General features: G+C 35.8%; 3 protein-coding genes and 1 non-coding gene across 4 annotated transcripts; 2 read left to right on the top strand and 2 right to left on the bottom strand.

Annotated features, from left to right (window-relative positions):
* Window positions 1–5574: 5574 nt before the first annotated feature.
* CCP2 (ubiquitin-fold modifier) lies at window positions 5575–7658 on the bottom strand. The gene is made up of 4 exons (XM_086251691.1): window positions 7501–7658; window positions 7285–7382; window positions 6307–6339; window positions 5575–5872 (listed from the first exon to the last, which is right to left on the bottom strand). The coding sequence occupies exons 1-4, from the start codon at window positions 7566–7568 to the stop codon at window positions 5775–5777; spliced, it is 297 nt and encodes a 98-aa protein (XP_086107817.1). The 5' UTR covers window positions 7569–7658; the 3' UTR covers window positions 5575–5774.
* Window positions 7659–7810: 152 nt separating this feature from the next.
* TRNAV-UAC (transfer RNA valine (anticodon UAC)) lies at window positions 7811–7883 on the top strand. Its single transcript has one exon. It is a non-coding gene; the product is annotated as a tRNA-Val (tRNA).
* Window positions 7884–9387: 1504 nt separating this feature from the next.
* LOC147279348 (Pathogenesis-related thaumatin superfamily protein) lies at window positions 9388–11196 on the bottom strand. Its single transcript, XM_086251288.1, has 3 exons — window positions 11077–11196; window positions 10161–10824; window positions 9388–9634 (listed from the first exon to the last, which is right to left on the bottom strand). The coding sequence occupies exons 1-3, from the start codon at window positions 11135–11137 to the stop codon at window positions 9505–9507; spliced, it is 855 nt and encodes a 284-aa protein (XP_086107414.1). The 5' UTR covers window positions 11138–11196; the 3' UTR covers window positions 9388–9504.
* A 3648-nt stretch (window positions 11197–14844) lies between these two features.
* Window positions 14845–17988, top strand: LOC147279347 (auxin transporter-like protein 3). Its single transcript, XM_086249579.1, has 8 exons — window positions 14845–15120; window positions 15252–15437; window positions 15549–15661; window positions 15896–16079; window positions 16223–16320; window positions 16715–16922; window positions 17047–17304; window positions 17517–17988. Exons 1-8 carry the CDS (start codon window positions 14950–14952, stop codon window positions 17709–17711), a joined length of 1413 nt encoding a protein of 470 aa, XP_086105705.1. The 5' UTR covers window positions 14845–14949; the 3' UTR covers window positions 17712–17988.
* The last annotated feature ends 6217 nt before the right edge of the window (window positions 17989–24205 follow it).

Raw genomic sequence — 24205 nt, 5'->3', positions numbered from 1 at the left:
ATGATACCAAATTGATCCCTTTTTAGGCCTCAAACCCACTATTAATTGCAATTCCCACCCCACTTCATATTCTTTATCAAAGCAACACATCCACTAAACATAATCATCTTATCAATTTACACATGTGATCATCAATTTGGAGGGTCCAAAATCTAAGAGTTTATATATATGATTTATCGCCGAAATCAAGTGAATTTTGACTTCTAAAAAATGGTGTTTGTGTTCACTAGGCATGCATGAATGTAGCGGAAAGTGGATACCAGTGGATAGTTGGATGCATAACTTGTTTGACCCAATAAATCGGAACAACACAGAACACAACCTGAACTCTGAAGGACCACCAACAGATGTCCAAATATAGACGAAAGGCACAAAGGAAAGTTGGTTGGGATCATTCATACTTTCATAGGCTGCCACAACAAACAGTGAGATATACAGAAGATTGCCCACACTTCTTTTTCTTGGAAAAAAAAAAAAATTAAAATAGAACTTTTCTTTTTGTGCCCATATGGAATTGAATAATAAATGGTATATGATTAAGTGTCAACCCTTCTTTTATTCCTGAAAAGCTCCATGAAAGATTTGATTATTGCATTAATGCCAATGTGACATCATATTATTTTGTCGCATTCTGTTCATACCCTTTTTTTATGAATTTCTATCAAGAACTTAAGGGACAATTACATCTATGTCCCTTAAACTTAGGGATCTATCCACTTTGTTTTCTACACAAAATTGACTAGCCCTATCTATGGTAAAATTGCACAAATAGTTTTCTTGTTTTTAATGTTATTCTCCTTATTTAAAAAGTTTTAATCGTAAGCGGCCGAAAAATAAAAAAGTTTTAATCATATTCATATGGTTAAAAATATTATTAATATTAGTTCAATTTCATAATTTATCTAATTACCATTAAATAGTGTGTATGTGCATGTCAAGTAGGAGGGTAAAATCGCTCTTACACTTAATTAGTTCATCGATTTTTCCATTAATAACACATAATATTTTAAATCTTAAGCTCTAAATCATCTAATGTGACTACATAATATTCACATAAACATGTAACTGCTAAGTAACCACAGTTATATACTAAAAATCTCACTTAATATTTACTCTAAATTCTCACTTTTTTTAATTAAGTGCAATTTTCCCAATATGGCAATTTCATTGGAGTATGGGTCTTTCAAACAGGATAAAGGTTTTTTTACGACGAACCTTGCATGACCCTCTGTCATCTTCTATTCGTTAGACTTGGTAAAAGGACCCCGATTTTTTTTTTTTTTTTTAAGGGGGGGTTGAGTTCCTTGCCAACTATCAACCCCGATATATCCTTCCATGTATTGTAAATCTCTCATGCCGACAAATTAGTTCATCTGTTTCCGATGTCATCAACAACCACCTTGCTATCCAGTTGGCTTTGTGGAAAATGGTGTTTGAGATGGATGCAAAAAATGGTAATTACAGCTCTTTCGACTGAAGGGGAGTCATGTCACGTTGAAAGCTAGTGCTTTAATAGATGAAGCTAAACTGTTATTTGGTCATTTTACGTCTATTGTTTGTAAATATATACCTCGTGAAAGTAATCAGGCAACGCATCTTCTTGCTAAGAATGCACTTATATCTCCCGACCTTTATGTTTGAATTGAAGATGGGCCATCTTGGCTCCATGATGCAATTCTCTCGGATGTTGAAGTGTTGAACATCTTTAATGAAGTATTTTATTTTATTTTATTTTTTTTAAAAAAGGCGCTATTTTCCCTTCTATGAAATATCACTTAGTACACAGGGGCATAATGGTCAGAGAAAAAAGATTTTACCGTGGATTAAGGTGGGTGTGGTGGCATCACGTCACGTGGGAAGAATGAATTTCGTTAAAAGACTAAAAAGGTAAGAAGGGTGCCCAAAGGGCCAAAACTCTCCGAGACATGCGGTTCGTCCACTTTCTCGGGTATGGGTGAAGCTCCAATTTACGGGATTACCCCTTGTCCAAGAGTGTTGTTTCCCCACTTTCAGATGGCATTTTTGTAAAACTGGTGCATGTTAAATCTCTTATATTATTGATTATTCCAATCAAATGGGTTATTAGGGTGCGCGATCCTCTATAATATGCCCTGCCAGATGGAGTTAGCATTGGCACAGACATTTGCTAATTTCCTGTTCTTTTATATTTATCCACTTGTGTTTGTGACTTGTGACTTTGTGAGTGTGTCGCTCGGCTAACAATCTTAAATAAAAAGATGCACATTGCATCATTTTAATTTGTCGGGCATAACTCAATTTGCATTAGTTTATATTTGGATTTGTAAACATTCTTCGTTGGAAAAAAAAAATAATACATGTATCAACCATATACGTGGGTGGTGATTCTCAAATATCTATAAGTACTGATTTTATTACAGTCTAAAGTATATTAATGATTAACAATCATTTTGATCTTGAGAGTGGAATTTTCAAATTTGAAATCTCTTCTTACATTATTAGAGTACAAGTTAGTTGATAATTAGTTACGTGCTCATGAACAATATATTGAAAATAATTCTCAACCTGTCACTTAGTTAGTTTATAATTGTGTTTTGATCTTACCTTGTAAAGAGAATAAAGTATCATTTGACTCAAAGATCAACATTGGACTCACAAATTATGAGTGTATAAGGTTTACATTTAAACATACATATGTACTGTGAGAATGTAGTGTTGTCTTATATTGAAAAATTATAGCCTCATGTAAGTGCTAATAAGGTTTATGAGCCTTTCCACTCATTTGCAATTGGTATTGGATTGAATGCTTAGATTTTTTCATGGTATCAAAGCTAAGTTACATATGTGTTGGGTCAAACGACCATACGTACTCTCCACGTCACTCAATATGTGTTGTCCACATATTTGGCTTAAATGACGCCATGCAAGGGTGTGTGAAAATGAAGAATGTTTTTTCTTGTAGGTGCTTATAAAAGTTTTGGACCTCTCCACCCATTAATTTAAGATTAGATGTCTAAATTACTTTATTTATAAGCTAACAAGTGAAGAAATTAAAACATTCAATTCAAAATCAACTAACAATAAGCTTCAAGAATCAAAGATCTATATTATTGTAAGATCTTCTCATATGTGGTGTGACTTAAACCAAATATGGATAACTTATATTGAGGAACTTGCGAATTATAATAATACAAAACTTTACTTTATTGAATGTCAACTATAGGAGCAATGTTTGAGAAAGTTTCAATCTCACGGTGAAGACAAATCCAATGAAAACGATTAACGAATGAAGATTAAAGGAGTAGTGGCTCAGAATGACACATGAGTGACATGACACATTCTTAGCCTACATCGCTGTTCGCTTCTACTTTACTCAGATTTATTGTTCACCTCATTGTATTTTCTTAGTGCTCACGCTCACGCGTACCCTTTGGTGGTAGGCTTTTGTGTTCAATGTGTGGTCGAAGAAGCCTTTCAAGTCTTGACTCTTGGGAGAGATATTTACGTGCCCACAATGTCACCTTTCTAGTTAAAGAAATAGACTACTCCATATCTATATCTATATTATAAGTATAATCTATAATGTCATTATACAAAAATATCACATATAGTTTTACAAAGCTCTTCTTTACAAGATAAAGATTAATATATTATGTTGTTAAATTATCAATCTAAATTATATAATTATGTTAAAAATGTGTTATATTGTTAGACAATTAATTTATATCACGTTGAAATATGTGATCTGAATTTATCAATTTGATAATATAACAAGTTTTAAGATTAAATTGGTTTTAAGTAATTTTAAAAACTAATGATAGAATAGAAATGACACATTATTTTACTTTATCTCTAACATCACATTGCAAGCGCGATGTGTATGTAAAAGTGAAACTTCTAAGTAATAACTAATTATATTGCATGTCGTTATAGAAGCACTTGGGTTTCCAATAAGGGAAAAAGCCAAGGACATGCCTGGCTCCAATTGCGACTGCATCTCTGTTGCTGTCGAATCTAAAAATTCAATGGTTAGGATTTTGTCCCACTAAACAAGCAAAAGTGGGCATGGACCAATGGTCTCATGGGTCTATCTTTCCAAATTGAAAAGGAAGTTTAAGGTGATTGATAACATGCAATCCCAACCCTTGAATCACAATTCATTGATCAAGACGACCAAAATATCAAGTGGGTATTGTGGTAAATTCACCATGTTAACTTGGAGGATCCATATAGACCAAAAGCATGCACCAACAAATTAATGGTTCAGAAATGGCTTTATCTATACATACCATTCCCAGAAGTTTCCTGCTTCTTAAATTAATAGCTCCCCATAACTATAATCGAATTTAATTGAATGTTATGTTCCAAATTTGCAGTGAGAAAAATAGCTGGTGGAGATGGTAGGGCTACCTTTTGTATTAGCCATGAACGTATAAAGCTTGTTAGGGAGACAAGTAAATCTCATGGGTGAGTGCAGAGAAATTCATCACTTCATTTAAGGGCTCATTTAGTTAGATAGTCTTAAATGCGTTTGTACTGTCTCTACAGAGGCTCTACCATTGGGACCAAAATTTTCTTGTATATGATCCATCGCATTCAAATTCTTTTTCTTTTGTGACAAGTTTTGTGAGAAAAATTATATATAAAAGCTGTGTGCACGAATTTCTCTATCGGGATAGTGAGCCTTTACACTTTACACAATTGGAAACTTTGAATCATTAAAGCAATAAATCCTTCCATGCTTGTTATGTAACTTCACAGTTGGAACTAGCATTCAAATGAAGCATTCACCATATGCCAATCCCAACTGTACTCAGTACTTGCAATCACTACAATCCAGTGAAAATTGTTGGTATGCAGTTGGTTGGGTGGCTCATCTCATTAACAACAGTATATACATATATATGTGTAATTATGTACCGTTGATTGCACATTCACAATATCTTTTTTATGGCCAGAATCATGAAACACTTTGGCAAGCTTTCTAAATCAGCACCAAGCACTTTGATACCTTTACTTTGGACAGTTGCCTACCCACCATTGATGTGTGATCACACACCACCGCTGGTCGATGTGTGATTGCACACCACCGCTGATCGATGTGTGATCCCCCCCCCCCCCCCCCCCCCCCCGGGGTCGATGTGTGATCTCACACCCCGTTTCCTTTGCCAATGTGTGATCTCACACACCCGTTTCCTTTGCCAATGTGTGATCACACACCACTATTTCCATTACCGATGTGTGATCTCACACCACACATCAAGCAGCTAAGCCTTAGCATACACCTAAAACAGAAAAGGAGCAGTTCGTAGATGGGCTTCATCAAAGTTCCCTGATTAATAATCTTGGCTAGATCCTCTAAGATACTAACTGCACCATGTTGGCCCCAAACCCATACTTGGGATAGCACAATGACACAAACAATAAAGCCCATCCCAAGCCTAACCGAAGTAGCTTGGTGAAGTCAATCTAAGTATCGAAAAGTTCCTAAATTAATTCCCAGGTTCACCAAAGGTTCAAGTGATAAAAAATGCTTGAATGTTCTAATTTCTAAAGCATGCAGGACAGATGGACATCCAACAGAAGAGGCAAAACTGTAAAATTATCCTTCATATATTATCCTTTCAATATTATTTAAGTTCACCTATTACAGTCGTTTTTCTGGAGAGTTTATATTGTCAACTAAACTGACACTGCTCAATAAAAGTTTGAAAATCCTCCAAACTTAATAAAAAGGTACAGATCATTAAAAAAAAAAAAAAGCCCAAATTAACCAGAGGAGCAGACCAATCTCTTCAGTTTGATGGTAGTGCTGCTTCCATTGTCCCAAAAGCCCCAACCCTATCACGAGGAATCAGGCGTAGTTCGGAACCATGCTTGAGGAAAACATTACCTGGCAGAGAAAGCCATATCATTATGTGAAACCAAGGATCTAATCATGTTAAACAATAACGCTAAAATCAATACCATAATTATAACAATCACAGTTTGCCGTGTTCGGTGGGGGCGCACAGAAAAATAGCCATTTGTTTCAATTTACATGAATACACACACACACACACACACACACACAATGAAGTTCTAACAAGACCTAAATCTAGGACTTGACTTGAGAATTTGTACATCTAGTGTTAGGGTTGATATGCATCTCACTTATTTTATCTACTATGCCATCTTATCCATCATGATCATTATGGCTGAGATGCAAGTTTTCAACTTAAGTCCCATTAGAAAACACCAACTTGATTTATATCTACAATGATACAATAACAAAGGATTGACTGAAGAAAAAGAAAATTGAGCAATAAAGATAAAGCATTGGCATACCTGCACTTTGTTGAGGATTGATTCCAACACCGTCTGCATGAATAATAAGCAACAAGTGAGAAATGATAGAAATCTAAGATGAAGAAGTAGATCTAACAACGGTGACATTGACATGTCTATCATTGAAAAAAACATGCTTCTTGTTGATTGTTACTCAGCCAGACACCAAGGCATTGGTAGCCTGGAAATTAAGAGGTCTTGTAAAGCTTGGTATCATAAATTCTTATTGTCTTCCCAACATAACGTTTTATCTTCATTTAAATACACTCTTCCTTTCGAACAATGTTGCACTGGCAATTGTTTTCATACTTTTACTTCTATCAAATTACCATTACCATTTGTCAAATTAAATTTCATTGTCCAAAGATTGAAAAGTATCTTTGCCACTTTCAGATTGGATATTAAGGTAGGGGAAAAATCACACAGTTATTCACCTAATAACCCAATGCTTGTTTTCCAGGAGGGAAGATGACTGGGATATCGGTATGATTTGGCAATAAAGTTGCCATTTCAAATTGGCCATAGTGATTCTTCATAAACATGTAGCAAAAATTTCAAAATATTCTTGAGGATACCCAAGACTGCCTCTTAAGTCCAGTGACTTTACATTAACTTAATTACATAAGAGATAATGCTAGACCAGTTTCTAATATCAAATTCCAGACCTGCAATTCAAATTCCCCATATTGCCTACATTCTCTCAGCTATATCATTTCCCATTCTTCCCTGAACTCTAAAATTCTGATTTCATAGAGATCTAATCTGATCAATCATTAGCATATTGAACTGTAAATTCGAAAAAGGTATCCCACATCCCAGAAAACAATAATCCTAATCTGATCAATGCCCACTAAGCACCACAAACAATCAACCGAAATTTCCAAACATGCCCAGATCATCAATTTGAAAATAACATACTTCACGAGGCAAAAAAGAAATCAATAGCAACATGCAAAGCAAATCCCAGAATTGAAATACCGTTGGTGATAATAGCGCTGGTCTGGGGAGGCACTTTGAATTCTTCAGCTGCGAATTTCAGAACGGCGGTGAAAGGGGCTGCCTCTGGAACGCTAAACCTGAAAACCAAAAAAAAAAAAAAAATCAGAAATTTCATCAAAATTATTGAAAATGGAAAAAGCAGAGGAGACCCTAACAAAGAGGAATTTAAATGTAAAATTGAGGGTTTATACGAACACTTTGAAGGGCAGCTTCGGATCCGAGGTCAGAGTGACTTTGAAGGACACCTTTCCTCCACCCGCCATTTTATTTTCTCTGGTGTGTGTTAGAAGTCTATGGAGGAGAGCTCTGTTGTGTGTCAGAGTCTCAGTTATATATACATAACCCCCGCTAATTTTTTCTCTCGTATATCTAACTCAAGGTTAGAACTTAGAACTTAGAACTTAGAACTTAGAACTTAGAACTTGACCCAAAAAAAGCAAACGCTAGGTTAGAAAATAATAAAAACAGATAAATAACTAATTCTAAACGATGTTATTCATCAACGGTTGCTGTGGTGTAGTGGTTATCACGTTAGTCTTACACACTAAAGGTCCCCAGTTCGATCCTGGGCAGCAACATTTGATTGTAATTAATTTTTTTATTATTACAAATTTATTCTTATATAAAATATTCTCGGTCTATATCTAAAAACTGTTTTTTTATTTTTTTTAAATAATCAAAACTTAATTATCTCTAAAATTAATAATGCAAATGACTTTTTGTTATATATTATTTGTAAAATAGTAATACAGCAATAAAAATTAGATACATAATTCATATACATATGATTTTAATTGTTAACAAGTGTTGCTATACGCACACAACACACTTGTTTGTCTCGCTACACACTCATGTTATTTTAATTTTTAAACAATTTCTCTTTACACACCCTTACATTTATAAAAATATCCTCACTAAAAAAATAAAGAATTTTTAAATTAAAAAAATGAAAAAAAAGGCGCTAAAACCCTACTCGACAAGCCTCTACCATCCCAGTAAGGGCTAGCCTCCACCCACCATGCCGTTGTCCTCATCGCCGACTGTCAAACTAACACAGTTGACACATCTCCCGCCTCTCTCTCTCTCTCTCTCTCTTTGCAATTCGCACCACCCTTATAGGATGAAAAGGTAGGTTGCTGGCCTCTAGATCGGTGGTCGCTCACTCCCTTTTCGTCAGGCAAAGGTAGTGCTAAGAGAGAGGAGGAAGGAAAGAGATAGAAAGAGAGAGAATGAGAAGAGAGAAATAGAAAGAGAAAGAGGGAGGGAAAGAGAAAAAGAGAAAGAGGGGAAGAGAGAGAGAGAGAGGAGGAGAAGCGTTGGCTGCGGCATGGATGAGGTCGATGGTGGGTAGCAGAGGCTTGGTTTCAAGTCATTTCACATTAGATGACTTTTGTAATTTCACAAATTAATTGAAAGAGTGTGTAATAAGAGAAAAAAATGTGTGCATATAGCAACCCTCTTGTTAATTAATAAAAATTGATTCCTATTTGAGTATGGTCATGATCAAGTCTTTTTTGTCATATTTTGGGGAAAGAGGATTGTAATATTATTTAACTAGAAATATCAGTAATTCAGTATACAAAGTCACAGACTCACAGCCAGTCAATTAGGCACATCCTGAAACCAAAATGAAACCCCCACATGGAACAAAGCAAAACGAGCAAGCTGGTGTGCAACTTGGTTGTATTCCGAAGCACGAAATTGACAGCACAACTCAGTAAACGAGGACCAAAGAGCTTTTGCTTCCTCCAAAAGAACACCTTCCGCCAAAAAGCATAAGGAACAATCAAACTGGACTCGGTGAATGAGTCCGGTCATGATCAAGTCTAGTTCTTTCAAACCTTAGGTTGAATGGACCAACTTTTTTCAGCCCTATTCGGCTATTTCCGAGGCTAGCTCCAAAGCAAACTATAAGTGGCATAGTTTTTTCCTTTTTTTTTGTCATCTTAGATTTTTGAAATGAAAACAATGAAAGGAAGTTCTTCAAGAAGGAAGAGTGGAGAATGGGAAAGAGACAAAATTGTGTAAAGCAAATGGCATCCATTATTTTCCCTTCAATCGAAGGAAAAGAATTTAAATTAATGTACAGCCAATATGTACAATTCTCTGGCAAAGAGATCAATACATTCTTTTTTGCAAGTTCAAAAGGGATTGTAACACACCTCTAAACTTAGAGAAGAAAAAAAAACATGTCTTCTCTCAAAAAATAATCCATAAATTAGTCATCAGTGACAGTACGAGCATCATTCCCCACCATCTGAGTGACTTTAAACCTATTGATCCACTGCACACAAGCTTGTTGTTATGATATGAGCACACTGGTTGCTTCCTGCAATAGACAAAAACGAATGTTAATAATCACACAGCAAGCAAAAGTCAAATATAATATGCTAAAACATTGATCATTTACTATCTGCAATGCAGGCAGTGAGGCAGACACATAATATAACAGTGCTTTGAGGGCTTTATCTGGGCAGGAGCTAGCTTCAAACTGCATTCATTTATGTAGCAACATAACAACAGCATACTAACAATGGTATTGGCTATATGGATGAACATTCTTGCCCTATAGTTTGATATATTGGGCCAGACTATCAATTGGGAAGGAGATTATTGATCAATGAATCCTGATTTGAATGTGGCCTAAATTGACAGTCAGACATCATAACGTGCCAGATAGGATATTACTAAGCTATGTATGTATACCAACAAGAATCAAATTTTGATGTCCACAATCTTTTCTTACTTGGAAGCTTGGAAGCTCATCAGTTCTTTAACCCATGCATGATGCATCCATATCCCAAGAGAGATTAAAAACAGCTTTAATTAGTACTTATAATTAATTGATGACAAACCTGGTTGTGCAGAATGCAACCACATAATCTGTGCCTGAGCAGGTAAAGATACTGGTTGGATCATCATAAGCATAACTATAGGCAGTAGGACATGCTTCTTTAAACTTCTTGGAGTAATATGTGGGTTGGCATACAACAGGGTTTCCATAAACCCCTCTGCAACAATATTCATCAGTGTTGTACACATCGCAGGCGCTCCGGCAGCCAACAGTCTTCCCATTTGCCTTAACAGATAGCTCAGCTGGGCAATTGGGCCTCAGGTCCCCATCACAACCAGAAACACTACAATTTCCCTTACCATTAATGGGTGTCACAACCAGTGGCAAGTTAAACCCATCAACAAGGCTAACATCATAAAAATCTGGCTGGGCAAGGGTGAATTCAGCAAGTGATGCTGGGGTCTTTCCTGAGGCTGCGCACTTGAGGGTGTTGCCACAGTCCCCGGTCTGGCATGATCCGTTGCCGTTTTTGTCAAAGTTGCAGCCTGTTCGACCCCATATCCTGCCGGACCAGCCAACCGGGGCAGTGAATACAATGGACTGGCCTTGTTTTAGTTGAAAACCACCACCATTGAAGTTCTCCCCAGGGGTAACTGCAGGCCAGACTGTTTCTTTGCAATTGTTCACAATGGTGAAATTTCTAGCAGACTCGGACAGCTTTGGTCCTGCAAACATCCAAAAAGAAATCAATCCCTCCAAAACTTAATATGAGAGGATGATGGTGCACAAATTAACTAAAAGGGTTAGTAATATAATAATATTTGCCATTCTAATTTAGTCCAGGGGTTATATTGCAGTATTCTAGGATTGAAGCATGCTTACAAAGGCTAATGTATCATGTATGCTCCTCATAAATGTCATTGTCCATGCAATTTCTATAAGATTAAACCACAAAGATGGTTATGATTAAGAAATACCTGATGAAATCATCATAAAAACCAATAAACCTGGTAAGAACACATTGAGATGTGTTGCCATTTTTCCTACTTCCTTCTCTCCCTTTTTTCCTGTCTATTATTCCACTTTATGTGGGGTAGAGGAATAATGAATGAGGCTTAGAAAGTTTTACAACATCCATATAAAGCAAGAGGGTGAAGAAGAATACGTGCGGAGGAAGAACTGGTAATCAAAGAGGTGGCAGTTCCAGGAATGAAAGCTTTTTGGCAATGCTAGCTAATGTGATTCCTTTCCTAATCCTTTCCTGCAAGTTTATTCAGGTTCCCTGCCCTGCTCTTATTTTACTTTCCAAACTATCAAAATGGATCCACAAACACTGACCTCTTAGCATTACACGTACCCACATCAAAGTTTAACCCATCTGGAAAAACCCCTTTTCAGAAACCATTCCTTCCTTTCACATTCAAATTAAAGACACCATTTGTTTAAAAAATTTTAACTTCCATGTTCAGAAACCAGTAAACTCACTTAATTCAGATTCCTAATGCGCTACTGGACAAGCTTCCCTTAAGAATAAGCGTTTATCCTACTGTTTGTTTGGTCGGAAAATTGAGGGGGGAAAATTGATATAATGGGTTTAAGCTGAAATAGGTGAATTTCAGTAAAGTTTTGTCTCAAATTGTCTTTTCCTTTTCATGGTTTTCTTTATTGATGAATGATTCCTCTCCTGCTTTTTCCCTGAAACCAAACAGACAGAAACAGAAAAACAAAAACACAAAATGGGAGAAACCCAAGAAGCAAAACCTCAATTGGAGTTGAATCATCGGCTTGAATACGAAGCCAGAGCAGCTGAAACATCTCGTGGTGGCGGAGAATGGGCCCAGACACATGAGCAGCCCAGAACCGTACAGCAGATGCAGCACCTGCAACAACCGGACAAGTCGGCGGAGGAGAACGACGCCGGCGAGGCAGATGGGCTCAGAGCGCAGTCTCTGGCGGCAAAGATTTAAAATGAGATGAGAGATCTGTATTTGGGCCTTGCTGATTTTAAATGAGCCAGGCTTGTGTCGTACTTGGGCCGGCCCAACCCATTTACAGTTCAACTATATACCAAAACAAATGAAGCTGCCAAGCCTAATCCTGCCATACTAGAATTTCATACTAATCACCCAAACAAAAGATAGGAGGTAAAGTTAACCCTCCTACTCATATTTGAGAATCATTGCAAGAATAATTATGTTCTCAAAACCAAATTAAGAAAAAATTATGGGCTAGGGCCCCATGGTCCTAATGGACTCAAAGCTTAGTTATTGGTGAAATTGTTGTATGTGACTATTACATGTGATCTGCTTCTTAAAATGCATGCAAATTCATATTTTATATGAATCTGGATTTCACATACATATTGTGAGATAGTAGTCACATTTGACGGTCATCTATAAAAAAAATGTCGAGTTTGTTAGAGGTTGTTCTATTATGGCTTAAGAAACTTTGTTAGCGTTCTATCTCATGTTCTTTTTCTTGATACTTACTCTATGGATCCTTAAGGAACATACATTTTCTAGGCTTCCAAACAAAGCCAAAACTATATATGCAACGTTCTTTTAGGAAAATGAGATAATGATACATGCCTAACAACGAACTATGTCAAAAAGTGTGAGTGATCAATTGCTTTTTTATCCTTTTGGAAGGTCCTTGGTCCCAACTTTTTAATCACCCAAGTGTCTATTATTCTTAAAGTTGCATATGCAGGGTGGGTTTTAGACTTTAGACTTAGACATACTCCCTTTAAAGTTTAAACTCGTAACAATTAGATCATCATTCATCAACATCAAAATTCAGCTACATACCATGATAATGACCATCCCATTTGTTGATTATTGATTTATAATCTTTGTTCACCAATATGTTCACCCTTTTTATTTTAAGATCATTTCATCTTAATTATTGCACCTTGCAAGTGATCTAAAAACAAGTTAAAAAGAAAGAAAAATTTTACACATATTATACAAATATATCTTAATCTTTGACAAACTCGCTTTTTACTACTAAAATTTAGGATTTTTTTATAAATCTATGTGATATGATGTTTTGTACAATAGTCTCATAAAGAAAACTTCTCGAAATCTCTATTGACTGTCATATGCTGTTGAAATAATGAGTCCAAGGGCAGGTAGAAAGCTTTCAATAATCGTTTTAGATGAAGTTTATCCCAAATGGCAGATAATGTTGGTCCAGTATTGGTTGCCAGTGCCCCTTCCTAATCGACCCTTCTTTTCAATACCCTGATAAGACCGACTACCTTAGACCTTAGTTGAATTTTTTTATCAATCAAACTTTAGATTTGACTTGAATTTGTGCTTATATTCATTAATATATAAATAGCCAAATAATTGCTTTTCTCAAACATTGTAGTTTTTTGTTTTTTTGGCCATCTCAAACATTGTAGTTGATGCAAAGAAAAAAATAATAAACTTTGTGGGGGGTGAAACTTATGAAGTTGAAAAGTAATAACAAAATTATGAGTTAGCTCATACACAACTTTAATAAAAATGAATGGAATCCACTATTAAAAGATGAACTTTATAAAAACCAACAAACATAGAGAGTGAGGATGGTAACCCAATTCCAAATTTGTCCACCGCTAAAATTGCAAATTTAGGAGGCACCTAATGTCATTATTTAGGAGCTTAATCACTGGCCAAAGAACCCTTAAAGGCCTAACTTTTTTAAAAAGAGAGGAGAAAGGGGTTTTTTGAATCCCTTTTTGAAAAGCCAGTTGGCACACGTGTGGTGCTAATCATGTTTAGCACCAAGCCCACCTCAAAGCAATCATTCACTCCACATCTTTGGGCTCCCCCACAATACACACCCACACTCAAATCCACAGAGACACACAGAGACATACATAACACAGCTCTTCTAAATCTCTCAACTTTCATGCCCCATTATATATAAAAATAAAGATCTCCTCTATATCTTCACTTTTTCACTATACCGATTCATCATCAGTATACACACCATACATGAGCTCCTTTCTTGTTCTCATAACGCGCATCCTGGGCCACCCCGCTCGTGCAGTGCATGCTAGGCCTGGCCCATCAACAGCTTATCCATGTCCAAATAACAATTTTTTTTTTTATAAATAAAATTGGGAACAAAAGTAAAATTCATATGTTACCTAGTGGGTACCTATCTATATCACCCACCAATGCATCTCAAGCTCAAAACAATCAAAATTTGATAAAACTATAATTATTTGTTGAATGATGATGTTAATACATGAAACAGGACCATGTGTTTATCTATTTTGTGCTGATTTTGTATTAATGTTCAAAACTTTGTCGTTTTATAATTTAAAGATTTAGCGTTTTAGGTTTAAAATTTAGTATTTAAGATTTAAATTGAAAATGTATCGTTGTTTTAGGTACAAATACAAGATCAACATAATTTAAACTCTTATCATGCATATTCTAAAATGTTGCATTGAATTGAAATTTATGGTTAGTAAAACACTTACTTTATATATTATACATGTATTTTATTAACGGTCGAATTTTTATCCGAAATATAAGTGGATTATTATGATACTAAGGTTTGAGTTTCTCAATACCTTATTTCTTGCGTATGTACAATATATGCAATTACATTAATTCCTAAGGGGCTAGGGGTGGTGATGATCTAAGCTAGGACCTCCTCCACTTGGGTGACTCAATTATTGCCCATAAAATTAAATCTACAAAAAGGAAAGGGAAGCTAACCATACTGCTATGGCTAGGCATAAGGAGTGGAAAGAGTGAAAAGAGTGAAAAGTGCCACTTGCTCTATATATTTATAGACTACTCATACACTCATCCATTGCTTCCCCCAACACTACCACCAAGGCTATAACAATGGCTTCTGAGAAGGTTGAGACTGTTATAGCCGGAAACTACGTAGAAATGGAAAGGGATCAAGAGGGTGGTGGTGGTGATTCCAAGACCACAGCTAAGAGCAAGCTATCCAATTTCCTTTGGCATGGTGGCTCAGCCTATGATGCATGGTTTAGCTGTGCTTCTAACCAGGCACATATTCTTTTTACCAAAATTTTGAGATCATGTTGTGTTTGTAAATATGTTTCATAGATGATGAATGAGAATATGCATGTAGCTAGCTAACCTTAATTCATTTGGTTTTCATGGAATAATTAATGCAGGTTGCACAAGTGCTTCTCACACTGCCATACTCATTTTCACAACTGGGATTGCTCTCTGGAATACTGTTTCAGCTTTTTTATGGGTTGATGGGAAGCTGGACTGCTTACCTCATCAGTCTACTATATGTTGAGTACAGGACTAGAAAGGAGAGAGAAAAGGTTGATTTTAGGAACCATGTGATTCAGGTATAAATCTTGTACTGAAAATTTGAGGGGTTTATAATTGTATATATAATTAATGTTTACAATTCCAATATAAAATCCAATCTCTAATTTCATTCTGATTAATGTTTGTAGTGGTTTGAAGTTCTTGATGGGCTCCTGGGGAAACACTGGAGGAATGTAGGCCTCTTTTTCAACTGCACTTTTCTTCTGTTCGGATCTGTAATTCAGTTGATTGCCTGTGCAAGGTAAGAATAAAAATGAATAACGATGAGTGGTATCTGAAATGTTATGTTAAAGACTGTTAATCTGAATTACATATTCAAATAAAAATTTACTCATCAATCATTAATAATTCAGATTGACAGTCGAATAATAACGTAGCATGTCAGATTATCTGATAAGAGAAGATTTACCTACAAAAGAATTACATAGAATTTGGTTGTATTGTGACAAGAAGCATATATATGTTTGAATCCCAGTAACATCTACTACATAAACGACAACCTTGACAAGAGAACTTGGACGTATATCTTTGGCGCCTGCTGTGCTACAACTGTATTCATCCCCTCATTCCATAATTACAGAATTTGGTCATTCTTGGGCCTTATTATGACTACATACACTGCATGGTATCTGACCATTGCTTCCCTTATCCATGGACAGGTAGATTAACTATATATATCTATACTATTTATTATATATGTCATAAGATCTAATTACTAATTCATTTAGATCAACAAAATACAGTCCAATTTTTTTATGGTATCTTTATCTGCATAATAACCATCCTTTCTATATGTCCCAAGGTTGAGGGAGTAAAGCACTCGGGTCCAACCACAATGGTTCTCTACTTTACTGGGGCTACCAACATTCTCTACACCTTTGGTGGACATGCTGTTACAGTGTGAGCACTTGTAAATAATCCAGTATATACATGCATACATGGCTAATGAATGTTCCCTATCCTATTTGACATGTTAGAGTTCAAGACTGTCTCGCATTAGAATATTAATTTTCAATACATACATTACAATACTCATAAATCAAAGCCAAGATCAGAGGAATCTGTTCCCCATTGGAGGGCAATTTCCGGAGAAGCTGGAGGATAAGTACTTTGGGAAACTATTCATCCCCACTCGGTTTTGTAAATGACCCATAAAAAAGAAAGCTAAAACCAATAATTTGTGGGGTTATAACTTGAGCATATTGATGCATTCATATATGTGCACAATTACTTATGCAGGTCCACATATTTGTATGTGAACATTTGAATAACAAGGATTAATTTTGTGTTGTAGGGAGATTATGCATGCGATGTGGAAGCCACAGAAATTCAAGTTAATATACTTGATGGCAACACTCTATGTGCTGACCTTAACTTTACCATCAGCTTCTGCTGTATATTGGGCATTTGGGGATCAGCTTTTGACTCATTCCAATGCTCTCTCTTTGCTTCCAAGAACTAGATTTAGAGACACTGCTGTGGTACTCATGCTCATTCATCAGGTAATTAGCAAAATATGAAATTGGTTTCAAATTGATTTAATTGATTAGTGACTAATTAAAATGGCGTTTCTAATGAAACATGAACCCATTAATTAATTAATTAATTGTCTCTTAATTGGTGCAGTTTATAACATTTGGATTTGCTTGCACTCCTCTGTACTTTGTGTGGGAGAAATTCATCCAGTTGCATGAGACCAAGAGCATGTTGAAGAGGGCCCTGGCTAGGCTCCCAGTGGTAATCCCAATATGGTTCCTTGCCATCATATTCCCATTCTTTGGCCCCATCAACTCAACTGTTGGATCTCTTCTTGTCAGCTTTACTGTCTACATAATTCCTGCTTTAGCTCACATGGTCACCTTTGCTTCTGCATCAGCTAGAGAGGTAAGTCATTTTAGTTGGCATGGAGTGGAATAATTGATATAGATGTCGACAGACATCTGATATGTTATGTTATAAGACTATCAATTTGGATCGTATGTAATGATCAAATTGACTGTTTAACAACATACTATATTAGACTGTCGGATAAAACAACATTTCTCTTGCTCCGGATATATAAATTCTGATTCATTGTTGTTTTACATGGCACACAGAATGCTGTGGAGAGACCACCATCATTCCTAGGAGGCTGGGCTGGCTCATTCACCATGAACATCTTTGTGGTGGTATGGGTTTTGATAGTGGGATTTGGGTTTGGAGGGTGGGCAAGCATGCTCAACTTCATACAACAAGTTAACACATTTGGTGTGTTCACAAAGTGCTATCAATGCCCCCCTCACAAAGCTTGAGAAGATTCCCCTACTTTTCAAAAAGTTTTAACATTTTAAAGATACATATGTAAGTGTGTAAAGAGATTGGCATTTGTAACCCTTTCTTTTTTACTTGATTTTTATTTGTATTTTTCTTTTAACTTATTTTTCTTGTAAGATCTATTGTTGATGGTTTTCAGAAAAGGTGTGATGGCAATTATCATGGCCACCCTTATACGGACCTACAGTTGTACCTTGCGTGTTGATTAATTAGTCTTCTTTTAAAGAGATGCAAATCCCCTGCCTCTTTTCTTTTGGGAACTAATTTATTATAATTGCATCTGACTTGTCTCTATTTATTAGTTAATTAAGGTCAAGATTCTGATCTAGAAATGTTAAGTCTCAAAGGGTCTGGTTGGAGGAAGTTCCTCGTTGCGGTGAAAGTGCTCTTATTGGATGATTGTATGCAAACCTTTGCTTTTTGCTGAACAGTTGAAGATATCAATCTTCCTAGGCAAGAAAAAAAAAACTAAAAAAAAAAGTTTCTTTATCCTGATCAAAATTTCAAATTTGTGCAATCACCTGAAAATCAAATGTATCAAATAAATTTAGGTGTTTTGTACTTGTGAATGTTTGAATCTAGAATGTTGAATTTACAATATCATATAATCACTTAAAAATCACACGTATCATTTAAACACGAGTGTTTTGTACTCGTAAATATTTGAATCTAGAATGGTATTGTCCTTTTTATCATTGGACCCCTTGTGCAGATTGCATTTAATCATGCATGTTACCAACGAGATCTAGTTAGGTCACAAATCACACCTTCCATCTCATAACTTTGACATCCTGCTGAGAAGTAGATAGTGATGGAGTGTAGAATGGTCCATAAGGGCCAACTTTAATCAATCACTTTTCACATTTATAGGTTAGGCTTTTTTTTTTTTTTTTTTTTTATCGTTTTAGAACTAAAGCAACCACAACACCTGAGTTTGATTGAGTGAAAAAAAAGGCCCATGTGGCATGTGGTAAGGTATAACTTTTGAAATTGCATGTAGAGTAGACTTTGCGTGAGAAACATAAGCATGCTGCTGCATAATGAGCAGATGTGATTGCCCAGCTGCAAAGCTTGATGGGTTTTCCCGGACCCAATTATGACATTGTCAAGGCCAAACTTGATTTGCTTGAGGATTGTGCTATGATGCGGAGACTGCATAGTATAGAGATATATGTGAGCCGTTGAATTGATAGACGATATAGTCTTTGAATCTGCCTATATCTCGTACAGATGCCTAAGAAAGTAAGAATTATTGAGTATAACCAATAATTGGTCTCCTCTTTTAATTCAACTACTTTGCATGTCCTCATCACATTTATAAATTTTGATGTGTTCTATACGTACAAGCCTGAAACGACAAAGATGTAGCAAATCAGTTTGAGACTTCAATCACCTAGCCATTGGCAGAACTAGAAGAATGCAACATACATTATTGGTCTTACCACATCACAGAGAGAGAGAGAGAGAGATGAAAATTTAGTGGGCCCAAGCCCTATCACAGATTCATATCAAGAATCAGAAGGAATTCAATTTGGCCCATCATATATAATAAATTGGTCAAGACTGGTCAAGATAGATTATGACCGACCAAATCAAGGAAATTTAAGTAGGCCCTAGCCCATTTGACATATTACCATGAACAAATCAAGCCTGGTCTAATCAGCTTATATCATTATACAAGGTTGCCCAATATGGTTCACTTCCACAAATTGAATCATCAAGAAAGCTTCATGCATTTCTGGGTTGTGACTCATACATAGTAGAGAGGGAACCCTGGGATTGAAACCATCCACCATAGTCTAAATATCTCTAGCTAGTGCTGAAGCAATACAAATATATAATATAAAGTGGAACATGGAATAGCCATGAAAGCAACAAATTAAGTGGATGCCCAGTACTCCTCCTCTTAAAGCCTTTGAAACTCAAAAAAGAAATATTCTGTTTTTTTTTTTTTTAGATCTTTGCCATAGAAAAATCTCATTGGAAATTAATCTAAGGAAGAAAAGGACTGAAGGAGTTAAGCTCATGAGAAAATCTAATATTTTATAGAACGATACGTATGATACAAATATATCTTTAACCTTTGAATTTACTGATTTCATTTTTATATATACTAAATTATAAATTAATATAAATTTGTGAATCGTTAGATATATTTATATGTAATCCATAGTGTTCATAATTTAAACTTAAAAATTAGATGTGAAACATTGACATTAAAATTCTGTATAATACAGCTAGTCGGTTCTAAGGTGAGGACCTCAAATTTTCTTAGGACTTTCTAAGACGAGGACTTGTCATGGAAATGTTTGCATTATTATTATTATTTTTTCTATGTATCTCCAAAATCACTGAATCTGCCCATCTACATAGAGAAATGCTTTTGACCAGCCAATGGAAATTGGAATTCCCATATTTTTCAATTAAGAACTTATGAAAGAGAAATTTTTTAGGGGTTGTAATCAAATCAAGCCATTAACAGTCCTTTTGTAGTCATTCAAGTTGTTGGCATGTGGAACAGAATCAAAATCTTGATCTTGAGGCTCCGCAAGTCAACACTGTAGATAAGGCAAACGTGTGTGGGTCTTATTATCAATGTCGCCAAGGGCTTACAAACGTGATATCGTGTTAAAGGTGTCAAACGGGTTGCGTGGTGTCGGTTTGGCCCATTTAGATTAGATGTTTTATAGTTAAATATTAATTTTATTGCTTAAAAATTTGAATTTTTTATTGAAAAAACATTAACAAAAAAAAAATTTCATATTAAACGAGTTAATGCCTAGTTCAAACTTATTTCGTGTTTATGCTCATGACGTGTTTCACCCATGTCGTGCTCATGTTGTATCATGCCTAATAGACAAAAGTTTTCGTTGAATTCGACTCATTTACTTATATCGTGCTCATGGCGACTCATCCTCATCCGAACATGTTTGACACCTCTATTTGGTATCAAGCAAAATGTATCATCACTTAGTTGGAACTTTGAACTTGGATTGGACCCTGTTTGTGGTATGTGTTTGACTGACAAAGTTGGGACTTGGCACTCTTTTGACGTCTTGGTGAGGTCATGGCCGGTTAGCAAGATCTATGGCAATCTTGTTTCGTTTTCTTCTTTGCAAGTCCCATACGCTTATCCCTTTGGCCTAATTCGATCAGCTCCTTTTTCTTTTTTTTAGGGGCCTTTGAATCCAAACAATGATATAGAAAGAGAGAGAGAGGGAGAGAGGGAGTGAAAATGAAAACCCATAGCCCATAAGATAAGAGAGAGAAAAAGCTGAGCTCAGGCTCATTATATATAGAATTGGGGTGGGGTGGGAGGGTGGTGGTCAAAATCTCTAGGGCCCCCAGCCAATGGAAGTTTCTTCTGAGAGGGAGGAATAAAGGCAAAGGCTTCCTCCACTTGTAAACTAAAACCACTACACTGAGTTTGCTATTGCTTCTCCAGGACCTGTCTTTGTCAATCAATAATGACTCTTTGATCACTATGATTTAGTTTTGGAGACGGTTGTTGTGCGGACGTCTGCATGAGATGTGAACAAATATAACCGGCCACAAAATTATTGTGCAGACGTCTGCATGAGATGTGAACAGATAGAATCAACCACAAAATTATACCCTAAAATAGAAAACAGTGATTTCGTTGATCCAACTGCCCACATGCTCCTATACTATGCTTTTTTTTTTTTTTTTCCTCTCTATAATTTAAGAGAGAGGATTCAAACTTGTAACCTGTTCCAATAAGGTATGAAGAAAAATACTACAAAATTAATAGCTAGTCCATTAAATTTGACTACTCCCAAATATATTGTTGTATACATAATGTTCTAGACCTGCCAAAATTTAAACCCCTTATCCCTTCGGCTTCCTTTGTAACTAAAATAAACTCTGCTTGGCCACATCATAGAAAAATTATAAGATATTACCGATATATCGTCACGGGTATAACCAATCAAACATGTAAGAATATGATTAGACAATGTGTTTATATTAAGGGTATATTATTAATAATATCCACTCATATTATAACACATAGACTAATTATACCACGTGTTAATATATCGATTATACAGAATAATTTATCCACATCATATTTTCTTGCTTAGTCATCCATTGTGTCTTGGGCCGTTGACTCGACATTTTATTCTTGTATAAGTATTGGTTCACTTAACCTTATATTTCTTATATATGCTCAGAAAATTTCCAAACACTAACTTTTGTTTCTTTTTTTGTCCTAGGATTCAAACTTGAAACCACTTCTACTAGATGAATAGTTTGCTGGTAGCTTTCCAAGCACTAGTTTAAAGATAAAAATAAACAAAGTGTTTGTTTCCTCTTCATCTTCATTTCATTTTTTGTTTTTTGTTTTTTGCTTGTTTTTCTTTTAGTAAGAGAATTGTGAAAAAACTGTGCACGTTCACGATCAATCTGAGTGAGACTTCAAAAAGAAATCTTTCCAAAAACCCCATTTATGATTAACCTTCACCTTGGTCTATGAGGAACAATGGAGTAAAGTCCTCACTTTAGACATTTCATTTGTGCATGAGCAGCGATGATTTTCGTTAGAATGTTAACAAATAGACAACAAATAAAACAACTCCAAGCAGAATAAACATACCAAGTAACCAATAAGAGCAGAGCACATAAACATGCCTCTCAGATCATCAAGACTTTACCAAGCTTAAAAATCAAGAACACAGACTGGGTTCGATTGGAAAGTACTCCAACCTCTCACAAAAGCTTAACAACACTAACTGAATTAACTCGACCCCGAAGGGTTTTCCTTTTTTCTTTTAAAGATGTTCAAAACGACTGCACAAATCAACCACCACATATCACCCTAGCAATCACACAAGCATCTTTTAGATTACCAAATGATAGCATCCAAAAGTGCCTACGCATTTTACAAAAGGTACGTAGGCAAGACACAATCAAGTGCACCTCAAACGAACATCGGACTTAACTACTGCAAGGAAGAGAGTAAATGTAGGCATGCTAGCACTAACCACAGAACATGACTATGGTAGATGCATGATAAACAAATGTCTAAGCAAGGGTAGAGCCTCTATGTACAAACAAAGAGACAGCTCCTCATCAAAATTTTCCATAATTTCTTAGGTCTCAGTATTTCAGAAGGAAAACTTCAAAAAGAAAATATTTGTTTGGTATGATTTACGATCAAAATCAATTGGATGATTAACCAAACAAAATAACAGGCATGAATTGCGAACACCAAAGGCTTTTGTGTTTTCAGTAAGAAAGAACACTACACTACACAAGGAATCAAAACAGGACAAGACAAGTAACTTCCTCCAGCCTGCATGTTATCATTTTGATAAGTAGCTCTAGAAGAGCATCAGCAAGTGCATACATTAGCACAAGATCTTTGAATGATAGTTGAATGCTAGTGAAGTTGGTTATTATGATCATAAATATGTACCTATGTCACTATGTGTGATTGAACTAGGCAATGAGGGTAAATAACTATTGATCAACCAATAATAAACATTTTTAAGAAAATATAGGCCGTTCCAATGCATGAGGCTCCTGCCAATGTGAGGTCTAGGGAGGGCAAGATATTTATATGCAGCCTAACCCCTGTTTTTAAAGAGGATGTTTCTGTAGCTCGAACATGTGACTTGAGCCTACAATTACAAGGTTGTTTGGGGCAAGCCATATACCATTGCCCCAAGGTTCACCCTCAACCAAATAATAAGCAACTAAGAACATTAAATGAAAATTTAGAAGCTATAAGCAACAGTAATCTATATCGTTTTGTTGTTTAATGATTTCACCATTATTATCATAATGACAATTCCATAAGCACTTGTTCTACCATTTGGGAAACCTATAAGAGAACGACCTGCTAGTAATTTTCACATATGGAAACTTCTCACTTATGCACTCTACTTTAATATGTAAAAACACATTGATGCATCTGTGTTTCCTTCTCCAAAAGTCAACAACGGAAGTTGAGTGGGGAGATAAGGGCATCGCGTGGAAGATGAAGACTGATAAGATAAATAAGGACACTTGAGATCAGACCAAGTGACAAGAGCCTAAGACATTTCAAAGAGATGCTGATCATGCCCAAAAGGATGAAATGCTATCTTGCCCTGTAAAATATCAACCTCTCATGGATTATCAACTAGGATAAGGTGGATAAAAACTCAAGCCCACCAGAACTTTGTGACTTGGTTCTTGTTCTTTCCTAGGGAAGTGGATAAGAAGAATTAATGAGCATGTTGCTGTGCTCTTGTGTTAAGTTGAGGATAACTCAATATACAGTTAAATCATAAAATTGTCTTCATATTGTAATGTGCCACACATATTTCTTCTCCTGATATAATTTAAGCAGTGACCAGAAAACAACATCCACAACAATTTAGTGTACCATAATTAAGATTGCAAAGGACAAAAAATTATATCCACAACTAAAATCAGAAAATTGAGAAGCCCAAAGCAGTTGAGCGTC

This window comes from Dryas octopetala, chromosome 7 (genome assembly GCF_963921425.1).
Source record: "Dryas octopetala chromosome 7, drDryOcto1.1, whole genome shotgun sequence".
NCBI lineage: Eukaryota > Viridiplantae > Streptophyta > Magnoliopsida > Rosales > Rosaceae > Dryas > Dryas octopetala.
This window is presented reverse-complemented; position numbering and strand designations above follow the sequence as displayed.